This window comes from Xyrauchen texanus, chromosome 15 (assembly GCF_025860055.1).
Source record: "Xyrauchen texanus isolate HMW12.3.18 chromosome 15, RBS_HiC_50CHRs, whole genome shotgun sequence".
In the NCBI taxonomy this organism is placed as follows: domain Eukaryota; kingdom Metazoa; phylum Chordata; class Actinopteri; order Cypriniformes; family Catostomidae; genus Xyrauchen; species Xyrauchen texanus.
Window position 1 is genome coordinate 25536155 of NC_068290.1, and position 23908 is coordinate 25560062.

At 38.7% G+C, this 23908-nt stretch overlaps 1 protein-coding gene across 3 annotated transcripts in view; it reads left to right on the forward strand.

Moving 5' to 3' along the window:
• Positions 1-477: 477 nt before the first annotated feature.
• znf574 (zinc finger protein 574) overlaps positions 478-23908 on the forward strand; it is a 48923-nt gene continuing 25492 nt past the window's right edge. Inside the window, exons 1-6 of one of the 3 annotated variants that reach the window (XM_052143286.1) lie at positions 504-531; positions 11509-11545; positions 12698-12861; positions 14656-16138; positions 17688-18123; positions 19292-19386. In XM_052143286.1, the coding sequence (XP_051999246.1) occupies positions 12700-12861; positions 14656-16138; positions 17688-18123; positions 19292-19386 (2176 nt within the window). In that variant the 5' untranslated portion in view covers positions 504-531; positions 11509-11545; positions 12698-12699. Of the gene's footprint in view, positions 532-11508; positions 11546-12697; positions 12862-14655; positions 16139-17687; positions 18124-19291; positions 19387-23908 lie in introns of all 3 variants that reach the window. The other 2 variants (XM_052143288.1, XM_052143287.1) reach the window with 2 other exon arrangements.

Below are 23908 nucleotides of genomic sequence, written 5' to 3' on the forward strand. Positions count from 1 at the left end.
GTGCGGGATGAAACGAAGACGTAATTGTTGTTTAATGTTTAATATTCGTTACTAAACTTTGATTTCCATTCAAATTCAAGGGACATGTTCGTCACCATATTTTAATAATGACCTCTTTCAAAATGTATGTCATTATCGATGTTGACTTTTTTTTTTTTACAGTCACATCACATTTATAACATCGTTTTACATAAATTACAAATACTTTTTTCTTAAAAGAGACTAACTTTCTATTTCGTTTTTTCGAAATTTGGTTTGCAGATGTCATATTTAAAATAAAATAACACATCACAATGTGAATAAAGCCTGAATAAAACCCTGTATAAAGACAACGGGAAACAAATAAAGACCTGTTTGTGACAATGTTGACTAGTAGAAAACCAGTCGCATTCTTGGAAGTACGCTTGACGTTAGACTTTAGAGAAAACCTATTGGTGGATTTGAAAGGCGCTTTGCACCAATGACGTCGCGGGTTGTTGCGACGTTCCAAACACGTTTTGTGACAGATACGAAAGGAGAAGGCCATAATCGGTGAGATGTTTATTTGATCATAAGGCTCTTATGTTTTTTGCGATTAATATCGGTTTAACAACAGTTCTAGTCATTTAAGAACATCTGGTGTCTTGGAGTCTCGACTGGGGGAGACATTTGCTGTTCAATAACGTGCAGAATCCGCCAGACTACCAACGAAGAAGCGCGCGCTGTCCTTCTTCGGCGCTTCTCGCTCGCTCGCGTTGTGTGTTGAGTGTTTTAGCGCGACCGAGCACACACAGCGGCACTCATTTGAATCCATAACTGTCGATTACAACGACTAGTGCAGCTCTGTAAATATATATCTCAAACGTTTTCTGTTGTGTAGTGTAACTAACAGCTGTTAGGCTAGCAGAGCCCATTAGCTGAGGCTGTTGGCTAATGGTGTTAGCCTGTCCTGTGCGCGCTGAATTTTAGCTGATGGGTGCTGTGATCAGACGGACTGTTGTCCCTCCAGCTTCTCCAGTTGACACAAATTTGGTGCAGCTGTATTATAATTATTACTGAAAAAACGTATCAGCAGAGCCAAGTTATGGTCTATATTTATGCTTACGTAGGCCTATACATCTCAGGCTATCAAAGGTTTAGTTCGCCAGGAAATGAAGTCTAATTTCAGTTTTCATTAACTCACCCTCATATTGTTCTAAACCATTATGACTTTATTTTTATGTGGTTCACAGTAGGATATGTTAAGCAGAATGTTAGAAACTGACAGTCACCATTCACTTTCACTTAAAGAGATGTTATGAAAGTGAATTGTGACTGATGCTGTCAGTCTCTAAAATTCAGTCCTAACACTTCATGTTCATAAAAGGAAGACAAAATGTTCACTTGGATCATTTCATATCCAACAGAAGTTTTTAGTTGGACTTGCATGCATTTAAATGCTGCTTTGTTTCTGTTTAATATTCAAGTGGTATGTTTATTATGGGGCAGGATGAACTTGACTGAAAAACTTGACCGGGTTCAATACAAGTTAAGATCAATCTACAGCATTTGTGGCAAAACATTGATCACCTTAAAAAATAATTTAGACATCCCTTTTCTTTAAAAAAAGAAAAAAAAAAAAGGCCAAAATCGAGGTTATAGTGAGGCACTTACAATGGAAGTGAATGGGGCCAATTTTGAGGGGGTTTAAAGGCAAAAATGTGAAGCTTATAATTTTATTAAAGCATGCATTAATTCTTCTGCTAAAACCAATGTATTTTTTGAGCTATTAAGTTGTTTAAATCATAACATGGCAATGAAGTTGTAAAATCGGCTCTAGCTTTACACATGTAATATTAGTAGCACATATAAAGTATGTTAACATGCATATTGTTTATTTCTTGTGGCTATAATTTTGAAACGGTGAGTATTTTAATGCTCACAGATTGTCCATCTGTAATCCATAGTATCATAGTCAGATTTCTTTTAAAGGGGGGGGGATTCACATGACATCATACGTGGAGTGTCCCAGAGCAGGCCGGGGAGTCGATTTGGTCAGAGAGGTGCGGGAAATGCATCAGGTGATGCTGAACACGTCAGCAATGCTGACAAAGGTTGTTGCTGACTGGAGGATCTCGCAGTGATGCGTCGATCGATCACTGCCATGGAGGCAAAGTTTACTGATGTGGCTACAAGAGTGGGGGATGTCGAGAAATAGCCTGTGGAATAACGTCCGTATCGTGAGAGTAGAGGGACAGGATATGGTGGAATTCCTGGATGGGCTCTTTCCGAGTCTGCTCGACATGGCAGGCCATAAGCTAGAAATCTAGCAAGCTCACAGGGTTCCGGCTCGGCAATCCGCGGAGGGAGACAGGCCCGATCAATTCTGGCCATATTTCTGAGATCATCCGATAAAGATATTGTTGCGTGAGGAGAAAAGGAAGGATTTCTTGGAAGAACCACAGCTTTTTCTTTTTCCCAGACTTTGCGAATTCACATCTCCCCTGCAAGTGATGTCCTTCATATAGTCAGTGGACTGAGTAAGTTAGTTTGTGGTACTCATGTTGCAGCCGAATCGACCGACTCACTGAACACCCACTTGGCTGTCCGAGGAAACTGAGCGCCTTTTTTATCTTTTTGTGCCAGTACCGGGTGTCTATAAAGTAACTTACTCCAACCAATAAAAGCATTCCCAAACCTGTACATTTCCATAATCTTAAAAAGATAATCCCATTCTACTATATCAAACGTCTTTTCGGCATCAAGTGAGAAGGCAGCATCCGGAGTCTGATCATTTGCCACTGACCACATGATATTGATGAAATGTCTGATGTTATCAGAAGAGCTACACCCCTAAATAAACCCCACCTGATCTATATATGAGATGTCATAACTTAATTGGTTAGCCAAAATTTTTGACAATATTTTAATGTCTAGCTGGATCAGGGAAATTAGACCGTAACTAATTTGGATATTTGTGTTTTTTTAAGAATCGGACTGACCAAGGCTTGACTCATGGTTGCTGGAAGCTTTCCATTCTTTAATGATTCCATATAATCTTCTAGCAAAAGTGGAGCCAATTCTGTAGCAGCAAAGCCATCTGGCCCCTGAGCCTGTAGGCAAGGCCTTAATGACCTTGTCAAGCTCCTCCAAAGTTATCTCAGAATCAAGATAATTTTTTGCTCAGTCATCAGTTTAGGAATTTGTAATATCTTCATCAGTAGACGAAGACGTGAAACTCTAGAGATCCAGATAGAATTCTTTAACAGCATTATTAATATCAATGGCTGAGGTAAATATTTCACCACCAGCAGATTTCACTGAGAGAATGGTAGAAAAAGACTCTTTAATTTATATATCTAGTCAGAAATGTTCCTGCCTTGTCCCCCGACACAAAGTATGACTGTCTTGCCCCGAATAGCCAAAACTTCACCTTCCGTGGCGAAATAGTTTTATATCTGTATTTCAATTGGGTCAATTCTCTGAGACTATCAGACAACATTCGGCACTTAAGCGCCACAAGTTCCGGTGCTTTGAATGTTTTGGTGAATGAGGCATGATCCGGCCCCAAAGAACCACCTTAAGTGCTTCCCAAGCCATGTCCACAGAGGATACTGGGGACCAGTTGGTCTCCATCTAAACATTGATTTCAGCCTTTAACATTTGTTGGAATTCTGGATTTTGCCATAGGGATACATTAAAGCGCCAACTATATGATTTCCCTTTCTCCATATGTGGCAACACCACTAAACTCACCAGGGTGTGGTCTGAGAATAAAATGTTTCCAATTGAGCAATGAACAACAGATGAAATGAGGGACTTTAATCTATTCTAGAATAAATCTTATGGACTGATGAAAACATTTATAGTCCCTACCAGATGGGTTCAAAAGTCTCCAAATATCTTTAAGACCAAGATTTTTACACATTCTGTGAAGCGTTAATGTTGCTCTAGGGGGCTTACACACTTATGCTTCACTATAAGCAAGGACAGTCCATCAAAAGATTTAAGACCCCTCCCAACATTATATCATGAGGGGTGCCACCGGCTTGCAACATCCCTTCAAGATCTATAAAAAAAGCCCTGATCATCAATGTTAGGTGCGTAAATATTAGTAAAAATAAGACTTTGCCCCTGAATTTCTGCCAAAACAATAATGACTCTTCCTAATTTATCTTTAATCTGTTTGAGATATTTGAATTGTAGATGCTTACTTATCAGTGTAATGACTCCCCTAAACTTACTTGTGCCAGCACTAAAGAAAAAATGTCCACCCCATAATTTCTCAAAATGTTCAGTTTCCAGCGGGGAAAGATGCATTTCTTGAAGAAACACTATATTATTTTTCTTACACTTAAGAAGACAAATAGTCTACCTTCTTTTTATGGGGTGCCCCAACCCATTCAAAATTCCACGTGAAGACAGAAAATCCACTCATATTAACATTTGACATTTTGACGTATTAAAAAAAATTGATTGTGTCAAAAACAAGCACCAACTGCCATCCATCCCTCTAAATGTATTGATATATGTACCCCCAGATGCCAGTGCTAAGCTAGCCATGAAGGAACTCTCGTCTGTTGTTAGTAAACTGCAAACAACGCACGGACGGAGCTTTTATCATTGCTGGCGATTTCAATCACGCCAATTTGAGGACAGCACTACCAAATTTTATCAAAATGTTTTTTGCCCTACAAGAGGAAACAACACTCTTGATCATGATTATACAAACATCTCTGATGCCTAAAAAGCAACCCCCCTCCCCCATGTTGGACAATCCGATCACTTATCCCTGTTCCTATTCCCCAAATGCACCCCCATCATCAAACGTGTAAAAGTGTGGCTGGAAGGCGCAGACTCTTCACTACAGCATGAGTTCCAGAACACTGACTAGAATATGTTTGCTTCTCAGGCAAACCTGGACTCCCACACCGACATTAACAGCTACACAAATTCTGTTCTGCAACACATCAACAGGTGTGTCAACATGGTAACCACCCATAAAACAATTAAAACATACCCCAATCAGGAACCCTGGATGAACAAGGAAGTCCGACTCCTGCTAAAGGCATGTGATGCTGCTTTCAGATCTGGTGACCGGGAAGCCTACACTTTATCCAGGGCCAGTCTGAAGAGGGGAATTAAAGCAGCAAAATACAACTACAAACTGCGGATTGAGGACAATTTTACAAACAATGACCCCCGACGTATGTGGACAGGCATCCATGACCTCACGAACTACAAACCAGCGAACAGCACCCCCCCCCAACCAGTAATGCCACCCTCCCAGACAAACTGAACACCTTTTATGCTCGCTTTGATCGTGGAAACACAGAACAACCCATAAAAGCAACAGCGCCTTTACTTCCTTAGGAAGCTAAGGAAAGCTCACCTGTCCCCCCATATCCTGCTGAATTTTTACCGCTGCGCTATTGAAAGCGTCTTAACAAACTGCATCACAGTGTGGAATGGCAACTGCACTATCTCAGATCAGAAGGCACTCCAGCGGGTGGTGAAAACTGCCCAATACATCACTGGTGTCCAGCTACCCTCCATCAATGACATTCACAATAAATGCTGCCTAAGGAGGGTGAGAAGCATTATCAAAGATACCTCTGACCCCAACCACAGTCTGTTTACTCCTCTCCCATCTGGGAGACGCTATAGGAGTCTTCGCTGTCGCACCAGCAGACTCAGGAACAGTTTCTTTCCCTCAGCTGTCAGCCTACTGAACTCTAAACTCAGGCGCTGAACACTACATCCTACCCAAACTTCATATTTGAATTTGTATTTTTCTTTTATTAATTTATATATATTTATTTAATTTTAATTTTTCGCACATTCCCTTGCACATTTCTTGCACATAACGTCTACCTCCTGATGCTGCTTGCACTGTTATGGCCACCGGCCATATACATATATTTTCACTTTTACATACTTATACCTCATACTTACACAATGCACCTTCAGTTTATGCTTCTTCATTTGCACCTTGTACTGTATTATAGACATTTGCATTGAGTTGGTCTCTGCTCCTCTACATCATAACTTTGCACTCAAAAACCCATATTGTATATACTCACATATTTTTATATATATATATATATATATATATATATATATATATATATATATATATATATATATACATATTGCTATTTGCACTTCTGGTTAGATGCTAACTGCATTTCATTGGCTCTGTACTTGTATTTTGCACAATGACAATAAAGTTGAATCTAATCTAAACACAGGGTTCTGTGCAAATTTTGTGAGAAGGAATTAAACAAAAAATTCTAATCTATAAAACAAACTCCAGCCAATAGGTGGAATAAACACAAAGGATATGTAGATTCACCCACATAACTGTCTCAAAGGTGTGTTCCTCAGAACAAACTATGGCCCCTAGGCGGAACCAGCGCAAAAGGAAAAGAAATTTGCTCAGTTCCTCGGACAGTCAAATTAATGTTTAGTGAGCCGGCCTATTTGGCTGTTACATGAGTGCAACAAATAAACTAATCCCTCCAATGACTAGCAAGAAATATCCACAAAATTAACTCCAGCCAATAGGAGGCATAAGCACAAAGAACGTGCATATTCATCCACACAACTGTCCCGAAGGAGTATTACTAGTATAACTCCAGGAGTATAACTCCAACCGCTAGACGTATCCAAGAAAAAAGGCGCTCCTTTCCTCGGACAGTCAAGTTTATGTTCTGTGAGTCAGTCCATTCGGCTGCAACATGAGTACCACAAAATAACTTACTCAGTCCATTAACTTTATGATGGACTAAATATGATGGACTTTATGATTAACTTTATGATTCACATGTCCCCAACACTTGTTGGGGACATGTGAATGTTTTAAGACCATCCTTAGCATCTATTCTCAATTTGGCCAGGAACATCAGTGCAAAAGCTACCTTCCTTTGATATAAGAGTTTCTTGCATTCCTTGAATCGATTAAGTTTTTCTCTTATCGAATTCGCAATGTCTTCGAACAAGAAAATGCAGTGGTTCTTCCAAGAAAGCCTTCCTTTACTTCTCACCTTGCATAAAACAAGATCTTTATAAGATGAGCTCAGAAATTTGGACAAAATTGATCGGGGCCTGTCTCCCTGAGCGGATAGCCAAGCCAACCATGTGAGCTCACTCAATTTCCTGCTAATGGCCTGTTATGTCGAGCAGACTCGAAAAGAGCCCATCCAGTAATTTCATCATATCCTTATCCTTTTCGACCTCAGCAATTCCAACAATATGGACGTTATTCCGCTGGTTATGGATCTCCATGTCTTCCATCTTCTCCCAGACATGCTCCAAATCCACCTAGGTCGTAAGCGGATTAGCAGATAATTCCCTCTCTGATGACTCCAGATAATCGATCCATTTCTCGACATCCCCCACTCTTGTAACCACCTCAATTAATTTCTCCGACATGGCAGTGATTGATCAACGTATTGCAGCAAGATTCTCCAATTCAGCAACGACCTTCGTCAGCATTGCTGACATGTTCAACATTTCTTGCCAAAATTCCCTAATTTCTCCGACCAAATCGGCTTGGGGCCTTCAGCTTGAGCACGTAAGTGTCTTTTAATGTCTCCAGAGCCTGGGGATTTTAAATTCTTTGACATATTGTCATACTAGAACAGTTATGGAACAGGTATCGAATCTCACCAGTTTATGACATTAATAGTTTTAGAACTACCAAAATGCACAGAGCTCGCTGTTCACATGTCCGAACCTCGCATGGCATCATGTGACTCCATTACTTCCTTTTCTAAGTTCTCAGGTTACAGAGTTAATTGGTATAAATCCAAAGCTTTGGCTCTGACAGTGTAATGCCGGTAACGGCTTTTCAGCAAGGTGTCTTCCATTGACCCAAACAGGGCATTGAGTATTTGGGTATTTTATTCCCAGCAAATTTTTGTGATTTAGTTGACCTTTTAATAAAAAAAAATTTGAGCGATGTGGGCAGGTGGGCTTCATTACATTTATCTAATCTCTCCCTATAAATTCCTCCCTCTTTTATTTCAAGCAATTTGGTAGCATAGCGAAGTCCTTCATTTGGAATGGTAAGCATCACAGATTACATTTTAGTAAGTTACATAGGCTGATTTACAAAGGTGGGCTATGCCTACCCAAAATGTTATTTTATTATTATGCTTTCGGTCTCAAACATTTGGCTCATTGATCGCTTCCACCTGAGAGAGACCCTCCCTGGTTTTGTATTGAACAGGAAGTTCTTGCTCCTACTTCGCCATTGCAAAGCCTTTCTACCAAACTAACCGGAGAAGTTAAGTTACACCCCGTTATCTCGCGTTTGCACTCAGTATGGACAAAAGTGTCCAGATAGGGCTGGGCGATAAAACGATATCGATATATATCACGATAAAGAAAATCCATGATAAGCTTTTGAGGAATTTTCGATATATACTGCGTATCGCTAAAACACAAGCAGTTTGGCTTTTTCAGGCTGCGTTTCCACTGGGGCAGACGAAATCCGCTCAAAAGCGCTCGCAGCACTAGGAGAGAGCTTGCACCGCACTGCTGCCAATCCTACGATCCACCTTGCGAGCATGACGCTCGGCTTTCATAAGAATGATTTGAAAAAGCTCTCAGCTTCACTCATAACGCGCCATTGGAAACGTAGGGTCAGATTGGATGAACTTGCTAATGCTAGCTGCCTTGCTAACGATTAGGTTACGTTGGACACCGGATTGATTCCATCCGCACCACAAGACTTCATGACAACTGTTGCGCTCATTGTCTCTAGTGAAGAGCGTGACAGAACAACAGCTCTTTCTGCGCTGTAATCTTGAATATTGTTCTCTAGCAACAAACATGCATCATTTCTGCCCTGTCCCGCTCTGCATGCGTTGCCTCTTTTCCCTGCATGTGTGTAGACATGAAGCGCTGCATGAGTTAACGCGGTTTCAAAAGACCTTTTATACCAAAACGTTTTTCCCATCTAAATGTATCTTTATTAATCAGCATGTTACGAGCCTTTTAATAATAAACAAATCGAATAAACAAATCGATTTCTGTTCTAATTTTGTGAAAATTAATTAGATGTCTGGAATGTATAAGGAAAGACTAAAATTACTAGTTGGTAGACTAGTCTCTCACTTTAATGAAAATATTCAAATGTTTTTTTACATTTAAAAAAAAAACGTTTTCTAAATTTTCTCTCAGGACACCCCTGAACCCACATTCAGCATCATTCCACTGTCACAAGGGCTTCTATGCCCCATACTTGGGTATCTGAATCTAAGGAAATATAAAAAAAATATTTTATTTTAATGTAAAATTATTCCAACAAATACTAGACTGCTGTCACTATGCTTCAGAACAAACAGATGATCTTTTAACATTCATTTTCAATTGATAAACTATAAAATATTTTAATATTTTGGTAAAAGATCCCGCAGACCCCACTGCTTTGGCTGTCTCTGGACCCCCTGTGCAGTTTAGAATTAATTGTTTCTTCTTTTCTTCTGTCAACTTTAAAATAAAAAAAGAAAGTGCAATGTTTAAATGTATATCATGATAAATATCGATATCGAACAATATGAAAAAGATTATCGTGATAACAATTTTGGCTATATCGCCCAGCCCTATGAGTGTTTAATTCTGACATTTATTTAAATGTTGCCTCGAACCTATGGCTGAACCCAAAATTATGTATTTATTAGTTCCCTTTCTGCTGGATAGAGTGAATTGTGTGGGAGGTTAATATGCTCTGAGACCTATATGAGTGTTGAGATCCTTTGAAAATATGGTTCAACATTTTGGGATTCCCAGGTATCAGTTCTTTAGGTATTTACAGCTATAATTGGGTTCTGGCCAGTGTTATGATTGGCAGACGGGTTATCCTTAGGGGATGGAAGTCGGCTGGAGTGTTTTTGAAGGCTCTCTGGGAGGGGCAGTGGAGTTCTAGTTTTAAATGTGTGTACAACCTTATTGTTTTTTTGGAAGTATACTTTTTTTTTTTTTTATGGTTGAAGAAAAAAAGGAGGGACAGTCAAAATAAATGATGGTAATCTTTTAAAAAAAAAAAATAATAAATTGTTGTAATAATCAACATCATGCCACAAATGCTGTCCATTGACCTTAACTTGGATTGAACCTGGAATAATCCTATAAGCTTATTTTATGACAGTTCAACTGTAATTCCTTATTTGTTTTTTTTTCGTGTGTTGTGCAGAGTCAAACAAATTAAGACATCATGTAGCGCTCAGCCCCCTCATGTTAACTGATAATGCGTAAGGACGTTTCACTTGTCATCTGGCATTGAATCTCTGTTATTTCACACACACAACTTACCCTTAAAGCATTTCAGTCCATCCTTTGTCTATTGCCTTTCAGAGGTCTGGCATGCATTGTGAATCAGCCCAAAAAGAATTACTTTCCTCAATAGTTGGATTTTTTTATTATGTTTTATTTATATATATATATATATATATATATATATATATATATATATATATATATATATGTTTTTACTTTAAAGACATTGTGTTCTTAATTTTGATTCTTTACTGATTTTGGCAATGTAGTCAAGGCCAGACCCACCAAGACCAATACTTATTTCAAAGCTTCCAATTCCATACATTACTCACCCAGTGATGTAAATCTAATTAGTTGGAATTTTGAAAAGGTTGGTAAAGAATGAAACTCGTTTCAATTAAGATGTCTATTATCTTAAAGCATGTTTAATTTTAACTTTTGTTTTTTGGAGTAAAATTAGCAGTTTTGAAGAACTGAGAATGAGAAATATATCTTAACAATTGGGAAGATGGAGCTGGTTGTCACAAGGGCTATAGCTCAGTAACAATTAGGTTTTGAGTAAAAAGTCCAATTACACACATGTGTTTTCCTTATAATAACATTTTTATCTTTTTTTTCCTTGTTAAAAATTGTGAAAGTGTTAATAGATTTTAGTAGTCATCACTTCATGAAATGTGTACAGAAATGAACTTAACATAAAAAAAAATTTAAAAAAAGAATACTCACTGGTGTGAAATGTATGACACTTAGCCTCACTCTCCCCTACATTTTCCATTAAGTACTTGAAGGAAAAGGCCTAGTTCACCCAACATTGATAATTCTCTTATCATTTACCCACCCTCATGCAGTGTCAAATTCATATGACTATATTTAGAAGAATATATTATGTCTGTCTGTCCATACAATGTAAATAAATTGGGTCCAAAACATTAAAGCTCTTAAAAGGATGTAAAAGCAGCATAAAAGTTATCCATTCAACTCAAGTGGTTGAATCCATGTCTTGTTGGGTGAGAAACAAATAAAAAATCCAGTCCTTATTTACCAAAAAGCTTCACCTCCCCTCAGCTGTCATATGTACCGTTATGAGAGAAGGTTGTTCATGCATCATTGTACTTGTATGTGTTTTCATGTTCTTGTGAGAATTGATGCGTGAATATAGCTGAAAGTTCTCAATGAAATATGCAAATGCTCAGTTTTGGACCCCATTGACTTGGACAAACACACACATCATACATCCATCAAATGTTTTTTGTTTGTGTTCCACAGAAGAAAGAAAGTCTTACGAGTTTAAGATGGCATAAGGGTGAGTAAAAGATGACGTTTTTGGATGAACTATTTATTTAAGGTCTACTCAAACAAGAGTTAAAATTACCCCTGACAAGTTCAATCAATTCAAAAATAATTTCTTAAAACATCATCTCAAAAGTGGTCTTCACAATGAGTAAACCATAAACATTTTAGTTAAGTTGACTGGTTGCAAGTAGAGATGTGAAAAAAACTGTGACATAAAATGTTGCTTTCACTTACATACCACTGTTGAACTAGCACACAATTATGATAAATTAACACAATAAACAAGAAACATTAACCACTTATCTCCAATATTTCTTATTGCATATAGAAACTGTAATATCACAAATATTGCTGTCAAGTCCAATACATTTTTCCATTTTTCATGGCCCCATCCGGTTGCCCCAACAGTTCTTCTGGTGTTTAGGACTAATGTCATATCCTAAACAGACAGAATAAGCAATAAAGTGTCTATCATGTTAATTGTCTTTATCCTTACCAGCTTTCTATTCATCATTGACATGTACATGTGGGCGGAAATGTATTTATATTTTGATATGCTTTTATCTCTATGTCAGAAAGTGGTGAAATTTGAGAACATGTTATTGCAGCTTGGTTTTCAAGAAATGCTATTTTTGCACTGAGGTGGAAGTTATGAGTTCTGAAAGTTACAGTATGTTTTCATAGTACGATTAACTCTTTTAGCTCAAAAGATCAAGGACATTATATTTATTTATAGATTTTAGACTGTGGTCTAACCTAAGACCTTAGGCCAAGACCGTTATCCAAACCAAGAAGCTCAGTAATGAGACCCAGACCGAGGCCACATTTATGTGGTCTTAACAGGTCTCAAGCTCAAGACTCCAACTCTTGTCCAACAGTCTCCTTCCTCTGTTGTAAGATTAATGTTAAATTATAAATCTCTTTATTTGGAATGGTGGAAGTGTGTTTTATTTGTACATTCTCTTTTTAATCAAAATTTGGCATTATTAGTTGTGTGTGTGTGTGTGTGTGTGTGGAATCTGCCTTGTTAATGTCAAAATAAAAAGTACATTTTTATCTTTGTTTAAATGATTTTTGTTTGCATTGCTTTTATTTATAAATGCAACACTGATTCACAGTATTATTTGTTTTTACCTAAACTTATTTTTGTATGTTTTTGCAGCCATGGAGTCTTCTTCAGTGTACATGTGTTTCCCCTGTTATCAGGAGTTTCCCACGCTAGAGGAAGTGCTTGCGCATCAGATTAACTGCACTGCGGAGAATCCCCATCTCGTGAACAATGAGACACCCATTGAGGCGGCCGCTGCCGCTGCTGGCCTGCCACAGGTATAAGCACATGTCCATCATCATGCAAGCTCACCCTTAGATTGTCCCAAATTTAGGACATTATCTTTCTGTCATGAAACATGTCAGCCCACACTGGAAGCCATCTCTTTGATGAGATAGACTTGTCAAATTCTTTTTCATTGGTCTTTACTCAAGTCCTTTTCTGTGGAGTGTTACTCCATGTTATCTTTAAATTGGAAGCATTAACGTATGCAGCTCCTGAAAGTCTGTTAAAATATAATACATTTTATTCCTCTAAAACCCTGGGATCTTGTTCCTGGAATTAGCCTAAGAAATGTAAAGAGCATCTTCCAGTAAGCCTTAAAAGTGAACCGAAATGTAAAAGGATCATTTTGTAAGAGAAGAGTTTTTTTGTGTGACTACTAATTTGCCTTTTCACCACAGAGGTGAAATTAGGCACTTGAGATTCTGTCTTTCATGCTCTAATGTTAATGTACTTTCTACTCCAGTTATTGTGAACACAGTCAATTTTGAATTAATGCTTGACAGTTTTTTATAATGATTGGAGTAGCTCTGTTCAAGCTAGTTATTAGTCACAGCTAAAAAGACATTTTCCATCTGTCCGCATTTTAAATAAGCAGTAAATCACCACCACCACAAAAAAAATAAATAAAGAATCTAATGATAAAATTCCATCATGTGCAGAACTACAGATCATAAAACAGGCAGTATAAAGCATCTTAAAGTCATATCATTTCAAACCTGTATGAACTTTCAACTGTTGAACAAAAAATATAAATTTTTGAAGAATATTAAAGTGAATATATACTGTGGTGGGCTAGCTCAAAAATTAAAAAAAGCACCATGAAGCTTCATATGACTGGTTCATATGACTTGCCTGCATAATAAAAGTTTTTTGTTGCCATAAAGAAGTGATTCTGAGAGGAGCAAATCGAAAATGAATTTATTATTTCAGTATTATAGACAGTGGCAGGTCTGTTAGTTTGCATTTACTGTTCACTGCAAGACCTAATGCAGAACATATACAATAGTTTGACAAAAGTCGAATTCTTTTTCTCCTGTCTGTTTACAGTAATCCATCTGCTTTTTTAAAAAAAAAATGCAGTACATAAGTGCATCTCTCTATCTGGTTTATGGCTGTCCTCTCCCTGAGTTATCCTCTCCGCTTTTAATACCCTCTCAACAAGTTGGCTTAAGTGGGTGCTTAAACGATTTAAAAAAATTGCATGGTGAACACAAATAGTTATGTCATGTCAGTTAAATAAGATGTCGCAGCCTGTTGCATCTGATGATGGGAACATGGACCCCCACACTATGCGCTTAGTACAGGCAAATGGTTTGATTGAGTGTGACATGAGCTAATACCTTAAGTGGGTTTTTACACTCAGTAAGAGCTATTGTCATGCTGGGACTCTCTTCTCTTTGACTGTGTTCTGGAAGATGTTCTTTTTAGTGTATATAAAACGTTAAAGACCTTGTTCAATGTGCAGGTCAATTAATTTCCAGGCCTGAAAAGTTTTTTAGTTATTATCAACTCGTATGAATATATATATATATATATATATATATATATATATATATATATATATATATATATATATATAAAACTATAAAAAATTAAAAAAAAAATATATTATCCATTTAATTATGATTGACTGGAAAAGGCATACAAATTCATTGGTCAAAAGGTGTTGGTGCTGGGCCCAACATGTTCTTGACCTCCCAGGAGAAGAATTTATGAAAATCGCATTGACCAGCTTTGATTTCTCCATATAATTGGTTATTTGTGAATGTTTTCTTTTTTCTCACTAGGTGGCAATGCAGTCTGTGTCAGTTTCTCAGACCCAGACTCAGACAGCTATGAATTTGTCTTCTATGCTAGGACAGAAGAAAGCTCTTCAAGGAGATGCTCCACGCGTTCTGTACCAGTGTGCTGACTGTGAGGTTCTCTTTGATGCTCTGTCGCTGTGGCAGCAGCACCGCAAGACGGGCTGTTGCCTTGAGACAGGGCCAGGACCTGGAGGAGACCAGGGAGAGAGCCATGAAACAGATGGTAAAGTTGCCCAAACAGTATCTATTCAACCAGAAGATCACGACCCTGAGCAGGAACAGCATGAACACAGACAGATAGAGGTGAATGAAGAGAGCGGATTGCCTGAAGTAAAAATAGAGATTACTTCTCAAGAAAATGTGGCAAGAGATGAGGTTTCTGAAAAAACAGTGACGCCTGAGACCTTTCAGCAGGACTTACAGAGTGAACATCCAGAGGCCCCAGTCGATCAGGCTTCATCCGTGGAGCCCTCGGCTGTAGAGAACAGCCCTGTGACAAGGCGTAGGGGACAGAAGAAAGTTAAGCCTCCCTCCAGCCTGCTGTGTGTGGAGTGCGGACAGAGCTTCGGCGCGGTTCCAGAGCTCGTCACTCACCGCAAGATTCAGCATGGCTTGAAGGATGCCATACACCGCTGCACAGTATGCGGAGAGGGCTTTCTCAACACCACACTATTCCTCTATCACCGCAGGCAGCACCGCAAAGAGGTGGAGGGCGAACCCAAGCAGGCCCCACTTGAAATCCAACAGTTCTCCACAGCTGTGCTTGAGGCCCCGGGTGAGGGACTTTTGCTTTTAGCCACGGCAGGGGAAGGCCAGAGTCTAATGGAGGTGACCACTCTGGAACAAACAATAACCGAGACCCCTGTAGCACACGTGGAGGTAGAGCTGCACAGTAATGAAATGAGAGGAGAAGAGGCTCTGCAGAATGACCAGGAACATGCAGTTGAGGGCACCGTGAGCATGGAGAATAGTGAGATCCTGGTGGACAACATTGTGGAGATGGTGGAAGAAAGGACTGGAGTAAATGAGGAAGAAAGTGTGGAGATGGTCACTGGTAATATAGAAGAAGAGCAAAGTGAAGACGTGGAGACAGAGAAAGCTGTCATTTCAGAGAATCAAGTAGAGGTGGAAAGTAACTCTGCCGAGGAACCTGTTGCAGCACCCTCCTCGGGCACTGAAGGACAGACTTTTCTTTGCCATCAGTGTGGATCCTGTTTCCCCATAGAGCAGGAGTTGGCAAAGCACCGTAGTACCAAGCATGGCCTGGAGGCGGCATTGCACACCTGCACAGAGTGTGGGGCTGAGTTCATGAGCACCACACAGTTCCTTTACCATCGCCGAGAGCATCGTCAGAATGGACCTGCAGGACAAACACCTTCTGCTGAGGAGAAACTTAGGCTTTTCCCTGCTTCAGCTCACACCTCCATTGTTAAATGCAGAGACGACATGCCCCTCAGACAACCAGGTCAGACTAAATGTACACAACACTGATTAACACTGATTAAGTAAGAGTTCTTACTAGATCCTTACGTTTACATGCGTCTTTCTCTCTCACACATATTTTAACAATGATTTTAATTGGGCCGTTTTACTAAATGATAATGTAACTTTCTGGTCATGGTTCTGGTCTGTTTTGTAATAAGTATCCAATAGTCATTCATACTTGAGAAAATTAAAATGCCTTTATGGAAATATTTGTTTGAGTTTAAAGTGATTTAATTTGAGAAGAAAGAGTTTGCAGAGTGATATGAGGTTGTCAGGGACAATGGGCAATTATACAGTTTGTACTGCACAAAAATACAATATAGCCTATGCAAAAATATTTGACCACATACAGTACTGTGCAAAAGTTTGAGGTACTTGTGAAAAATGTTGCATAGTGAGGATGTCTTCAAAAATTATGCAATTAATAATTTTCATTTATCAATTAACGTCCAGTAAGCATTAAAAATTATAATAATTTGGTGTGACCACATTTGCCTTCAAAACGGCACCAATTCTCACAGGTAATCCTGGACACAGTTTTTCTTGGCTGTTGGCAGGTTAGATGTTCTAAGCTTCCTGGATAATTGGCCTCAGTTCTTCTATCTATTTCGGCTGTCTCAATTGCTTCTGTCTCTTCTTTTAATCCCAGACTGACTCAATATTCAGTGGGGGGCTCTGTGGAGACCATGACATCTGTTGCAGGGCTCCTTGTTCTTCAATTTGTAAAAGGAATGTTTAAGAGACATCTAAAATGTATATTTCCCATTGATACACTAAATCTGAAGATATGCATAACCATCTTAAGACAAATGTTTTTGTGAAACACCTTATGTGCCTAAGACCTTTAAACAGTACTGTATATGCAAAAATATGTAACTGTAGAATGCAGTTATTGACCAATCAGTATCAAGTATTCCATTAAGAAGTGCAATGAGTTTTGCAGGAGTTTTTAAAATTTGTAAAGTGCTTTGTACAATGCAGAACTGAATAACTGCCTTAATCATAAATAAGTGATACTGATAATGTTACAATGAAGGAAAAGTTTGTCCTGGCTATTTAAGTTTTTAAGTTAGATGGTGTCCTACCCTACATAAAAATGGCTGTTAGAAAAGAAGAAATAAAATTATAAATTTAGTGAGGTGTATTGTTAAAAATGGAAAACAATTTGTGCATTGTCTAGTCTAGGGCACTTATGTGTTTTTATTCATAATTACACTCTGCAAAGTAATCATCAGAATGGTCTGTCAGATTCATAGAAATTAAACTCTCAAGAAAGATTCATTCACAAATTTGACATCGGTATCGCTGAGCCACCAGCAGCAAATATTCACAGCTGTCATATTTTCTCTGGTTTGTAGTCCTAAAATAAATTATTTAAAGGGTCTCGGGAAATGTATCCGAGTTAAAGTATTCATTTTCTTTTAAACATTTTGTGTAGTAAGCCAACAGAATCATTTATACTTGGATAAAGTAGAAATATTCCAAAAATCTTCTTGAGGACTGTAACAAAATGTTTCTTTCGTCAACAGCAGACGCCACCCTCGAGGCCCCTGCCAAGCTGAGCCGGGACTGGTCGCGCACCGCCCTGCCTCACGAGTGCCCGCATTGTGGGAAGGGCTTTACACGCCGCAGCCTATTACGTGAGCATGTGTTCCAGCACACAGGCGAGAAACTCTTTAACTGCAAAGTTTGCAAGAAGAGCTTCCCCTCTCCAGCCAGTCTGCTGCGTCACCAACTGACTCATGGAGGATCCCGCTTGTTCAGTTGCCCCTTCTGTGATAAGCGCTTCTTCCAGGCTACCTCACTCAAACGCCATATGCTGATTCACCAGACGGGGGAAACCCAGCAACGAAGGATCAGAGGCAGAGGAAAAGGGAGGACACTATCCCCAACTGATGGGCGTGTGCACATCTGCCCTGAGTGCCCAGCCAGCTTCAAGTTTGAGTCCCAGCTGCAGAGTCACAGGTTTGTGTGTTTTTGTTCATGTTGGAGTGTTTTGGATTTGTGCTCCTCTCCTCAGTTCTTTCGTTGAGCAGAATTATTTTCTGTGGTAATAAGGGTTAGGGTTAACCTTCACCTAGAATTGAATATTGAAGTTTTTTTTATAATGCATTATCTAGGATTATAATGCTTTTCTATTTATTTGAAACCCTATTCACATGTGCCTTCATTACTGGATTTTGCATAATGTTCAATAGTATAGCAGTAATGCTCATTAATGTTGCATTTGTACAGGCCTTTTATCTCTACAGCATTAGTTGGGTTTCTTCATTTTATAGCACACTGATACAGCTAATAGGAACAGAAAGCAGATAAACTGTGTGGTTGTTTACAACTATTAAGCATATGTGAGTAATTTGCTGAAATGACGTTCTTAATTAGAATGTCAGTAATTTTATGGGGGGAAAAAATTGTTTATTTTCTGCAAGTCATTTTACTGAGGACATTGGTTAAAGATGACAAATTCTCACAGGACTGAAAACTAAATATGAGCTATAATTATTGATGTCAGCAATAATTACTGTGGGCCCTGGTGATTTTAATCCCATGCGAATAGGCCTTAAGATATTTTAAAGAGGCTGCCACTCTCCTGCATGGCTCAGTTTAATGAACTTTCTTCAGCCCAGCTTAGAGTTGATGCTTTTTTTTTTTTTTTAGTGATGTTAACCCTTTGCTGCATGGTGTGGAGTGGACTATAGTGAAGAAATCTTTAAAAGCCATGTTTAACCATTCAGGGTGGAATCATTAAAAAACTGAATGATCATCTCTCACCCTTTCCCATAATTCTATATGACAATCCTCTTTATATGTCATTATGTGTTTAACTTCTAACTTCATAAATTCAGCATGTTGATGATGCACCATGTAATTCTGCAACATTTACCATGATCTTCAGTTTTCTGGACAGATTTGAATCCAAAACAATGTCTGGGAATAATATTCTTGTTAAAATATTTTCTGTCTTAATGATTTAATAATTAATGTATCAGAGGGTTAATCGTGCATCTGTATGAAATGTGGGTGAATTTAAATGTGTATTTTTTCTCAGATAGGGTTTGTTGTTGGATATGCTCCAGGGACTGCATGATACAGTTTTTCTTATTCCATTTTTCACTGTTTTTTGCTGCTTTAGACTCCTACACACTAGCCATCCTTTCCCTTGCAATGTGTGTGGGGAGGCGTTTATACGTCGCAAGGACCTGGACCTCCACTTTCTCATCCACCAAGGTCAGCCTGAGGAAGTTATTTCACTCTCAGCCCTTTGTCCTAATGGGCTCTCTCTGACACATTCTTTTTGTTTTTGTTTTGTTTTTCTCTATACACATACTTAATTCAATTGAATTTTATTTGTATAGTGCTTTTTACTAATTATATTCAGCTTATATACAGCTTTACAGAGAAAAAAAAAAAAAAAAAAGAGTAAAATAGTGCCTTGCAACCCCCCCCAGAGACAAGCTAAAGCTAACAGTGGCAAGAACAAAACTAAAAAAAGATGAGGAAGAAACCTTGGGAGAAACCAAGTCTCGGCTAGAGAAGCCCTCCTCCTAGTTTCGTGTTAACCAAACAATATTTTGTCATATTCTGAAATGTAAAAACATTGATGGATTCAAAACACTTAGCCTTCTTCTAAACTAATCTAAATCTAAACAAAGAAGAAGGTCTTTTCATAATAAGGTATATTTATTGACAATTGTTTTTAGAAATATTCCTACAGTTAGAGTTGTTAAGAGGGAATAGAAGTGGAGACTAAAAAATATTTTGTCACTTGAGCACATGTACACAAACACATTATCCTTATTAATTAGCCCATTCTGTCTGCAATATGTGTTAATGTGTGGGTCTCTGGCCACCCACACACACACACACACACACACAGAAAGCTTCTGACAGAAGTGTCAGATGAATGAGCTATCATCGATTGATTTTGAAGTAAATAGATGGGTCAGAGGTCATATTGATCAGGATGGGTTGTGTGTGTATTGATAAGATCAGCTGCTGATCACTATCACCTCATCTGAGCCTCTATACGGATCATACCACTGCCACCGCTGTAACTCTCTTTAGCAAAACAAAGGGAGAGAAAGAGCAGGATGGATTTTTTAAAGGTGTAAACAAGCAAGTGCAGGGTTGGTTAGTAGAAGCTCTTAAAAGCCTGTAAAGGTCAAAGAGACTGAGTCACAGTCTGGCAGTGTGCATGCTTTATTATTAAAATAACAACAACACTGTGCATCTAAACATCAACTGCACAGTCTCATCACCCATAACCAGGAGTGCCTTTTAAGATTTTTACAGGATGTCTATAAAGTAACTTAATCCATCCAGTAAATGTACTTCCAAACACATACATTTCCAAAATCTTAAAAAGATAATCCCATTCTTCCATACCAAACACCTTTTTGGCATCAAGTGAGATGGCATCGACTGGAGTCTGATCATTCACCACTAACCACATGATAATGATGAAATGCCTAATGTTATCAGAAGAGCTGCGGTCTTGAATAAACTCCACCTGATCTATATGTATAAGAGATGTCATAACTTAATCAATTATCCAAAACAATGACAATAATTTGACAATATTTTAACATCTAGCTGGATCAGGGAAATTGGATGATAACTCTTACACTCGCTTGCATCTTTGTCCTTTTTAAGAATCAGTCTGATCCGGGCTTGTATCATGGTTGGCTGAAGCTTTCCATTCTTTAATGATTCCGTATAAACTTCTAACAAAAGTGGAGCCGGTTCTGTAGCATAAGATCTAAAAAATTCAGCGGCAAAGCCACCTGGCCTCGGAGCCTTGCCTGTGGGCAAGAATCTAGAGAATTATTTTGCTCAGTCGTCAATTTAGGGAGTTCTAGAGGTTCCACAAAGTCCCTAATATCTTCATCGGTAGATGAAGACATGGAACTATAAAGATCAAGATAGAATTCTTTAAAAGCATTATTAATATCAATGGCTGAGGTAGATATTTCACCACCAGCAGATTTCACTGAGGGACTGGTAGAAAAAGACTCTCTGCTTTATATATCTAGCCAAAAGTTTTCCTCCTTAAAATATGACTGTCTTGCCCTGAATAACCAAAACTCCTCTTTCCGTGACAAAATAGTGTTATATCTGTCGGGTCAATTCTCTGAGGCCATCAGACGACATTCGGCACTTTAGCTCTGCCTCGGCACTTTTAATATTCCCTTCCAACTCCACAAGTTCTCGTGCTGTGGATTTTTTGATGAATGAGGCATACTGTATGATACGACCCCTAAGAACTGCCTTAAGTGCCTCCCAAGCCACAGCCACAGAGGATACTGAGGTCCAGTTGATCTCCATATAACCACTGATTTCAGCCTTTAACATTTGTTGGAAATCAGGATTTTGCAAAAGGGATACATTAACACTTTGACTATATGATTTATTTTTCTCCATATGTGGCAACACCTCTAAACTCATCAGGGCATGATCTGTTGTTGATTGCTTCCAATTGAGCAATCAGCAACAGATGAAATGAGGGACTTGGATATATATATAAAAAATCTATTCTAAAATACATCTTATGGACTGATTAAAACAAATTATTGTCCCTACCAGATGGGTTAAAAAATTGCCAAAATATCTGCAAGCCAAAGATTTTACACATCCTATGAAGCATCAATGTTGCTCTAGGGGGCTTACAAACATTGCTTAACTATGATCAAGGACTGAATCAGTAAATAAATTAAAGTCTCCTCCCAATATTATATCATGAGGGGTGCCAGCGGATCTTTAACAACCCTTCAAGATCTATAAAACAGCCCTGATCATCAGTGTTAGTTGTGTAAAGATTAGCTAAAATCAACCTTTGCCCCTGAATTTCTGCCAAAACAATAATGACTCATCTTAATTTATCTTTGAGACATTTGAATTGTAGAGGTTTACTTATCAATGTAATGACTCCCCTGTTCTTACTTGAGCCAGCACTAAAGAAAACATGTCCAACCCATATCTTCCCAAATGACTCAACTTCCTGTGAGGAAATATGTGTTTCTAGAAGAAACAAATATCATATTTCTTCCGCTTAAGAAAAGAAAAACCTTCCATCTTTTTATGGGGTGCCCCAACCCATTCACATTCCATGTGGAGAGAGACAATCTGCTCATATTAATATTTGCCATTTTGACATATTAGAAAAATAGATTGTGTGTCAAAAACAAGATCATAAAGACCATGTTCCCCATTAGTGCAACAATCAAACTCCAAACTTCCACCCAAACCAACATAAAAAAAAAAAAAGAGAAACGTGCGCATCAACTGGCATCCAGCCCTCTAAACTCAAGCAGTCCGTGTATGCCTACGAGTGTCCCCATGCCAATTTTGCCGTCGGATTGCGGTTGTTCTGTACAAATGTTGTGAGGTATAATTACACAACAGAAAATATGTTTTAAAACAAAATCCAGCCAATATGCAGAATAAACACAAAGAACATGTAGATTAATTCAGAGAAATGCAGTTTTTTCAGTGAGTCAGCTATTTATGAGTGCAGCAGATTACCTAAATCCAGCAAAAAATACTCCACAAAACAAACTCCAGCCAATAGGAGGCATAAGCACAAAGAACGAGCAGATTCATCCACAACTGTTCGGCGGGGTTTAATTAGTAGTCGTTAGTTTGAGCCGTTAGTCGACTAGTTTGTCGTTAGTTTGAGCCGTTAGTCGACTAGTTGTCGTTAGTTTGAGCCGTTAGTCGACTAGTAGTCGCTAGTTTAAGCCGTTAGTCGACTAGTTGTCGTTAGTTTAAGCCGTTAGTCGACTAGTTTGTCGTTAGTTTAAGCCGTTAGTCGAACTAGTTGTCGTTAGTTTAAGCCGTTAGTCGACTAGTTGTCGCTAGTTTAAGCCGTTAGTCGACTAGTTGTCGTTAGTTTAAGCCGTTAGTCGACTAGTAGTCGTTAGTTTAAGCCGTTAGTCGAGTAGTTGTCGTTAGTTTAAGCCGTTAGGCGACTAGTAGTCATTAATTTTTTAGTCATGTGATGACCCTTTACTGTATAAATATCACTCACTCATTGCTCTTCACAATCACAAAAGTGACCCATTATGCTTTCAAAATGGTGAATTTCTCCTCTTCAAATCTTATTGTGGTAAATCTGTGATGAGAAACGGCACTGGTCTCAGATCGGTTTGCTTGAACAAACCATCAGGGGTCGTGTGAAAATATGAAAATATCCTTGCAGGAAGTATTTGTAGGGAAAAGACGTTGATGGAGCGGATCGTTCTGAGGTCACAGGAAATAATAGGCAGAATTTTGGCAAGGGTGGGCGATGGCTGATTTGAAAAGCCTGTTTCTGTTGGTCTACAGCTCCACACACTTCTCCACTAACGGGACATTTCTGTGCCAGATGCAGCCGCCTCCTGGTTTGGTTTGATCACTCACACATGCGGTTATTGTACTAACCAGAGCTCAGAATAAAGGTTTCTCCTATAAATCCAAAGCCAGGGACGGACTTGGACAAAAAGTGGTCCGGACGTTCTGTCAATTTTTGTTTGCCGGCCCACCTCGAAAAGTCCCGGTTCACCCCAAGACTAGTCCGCCCCTGTCCAAAGCCACCCCAAAGACAGAAAGATCCTCATCAAACTCTCCCGAGATTATATGATCTGACCTCCCTACAATGATAAAAGTCTTTCTAATATTTCTATTAATCAAAAACAGTGTGTCAGAATGAACTCTTTTCCTTTCTGATCTAAAGTGACGTCACGTTAGATCAGGCCACGCCCACGACTGGTGA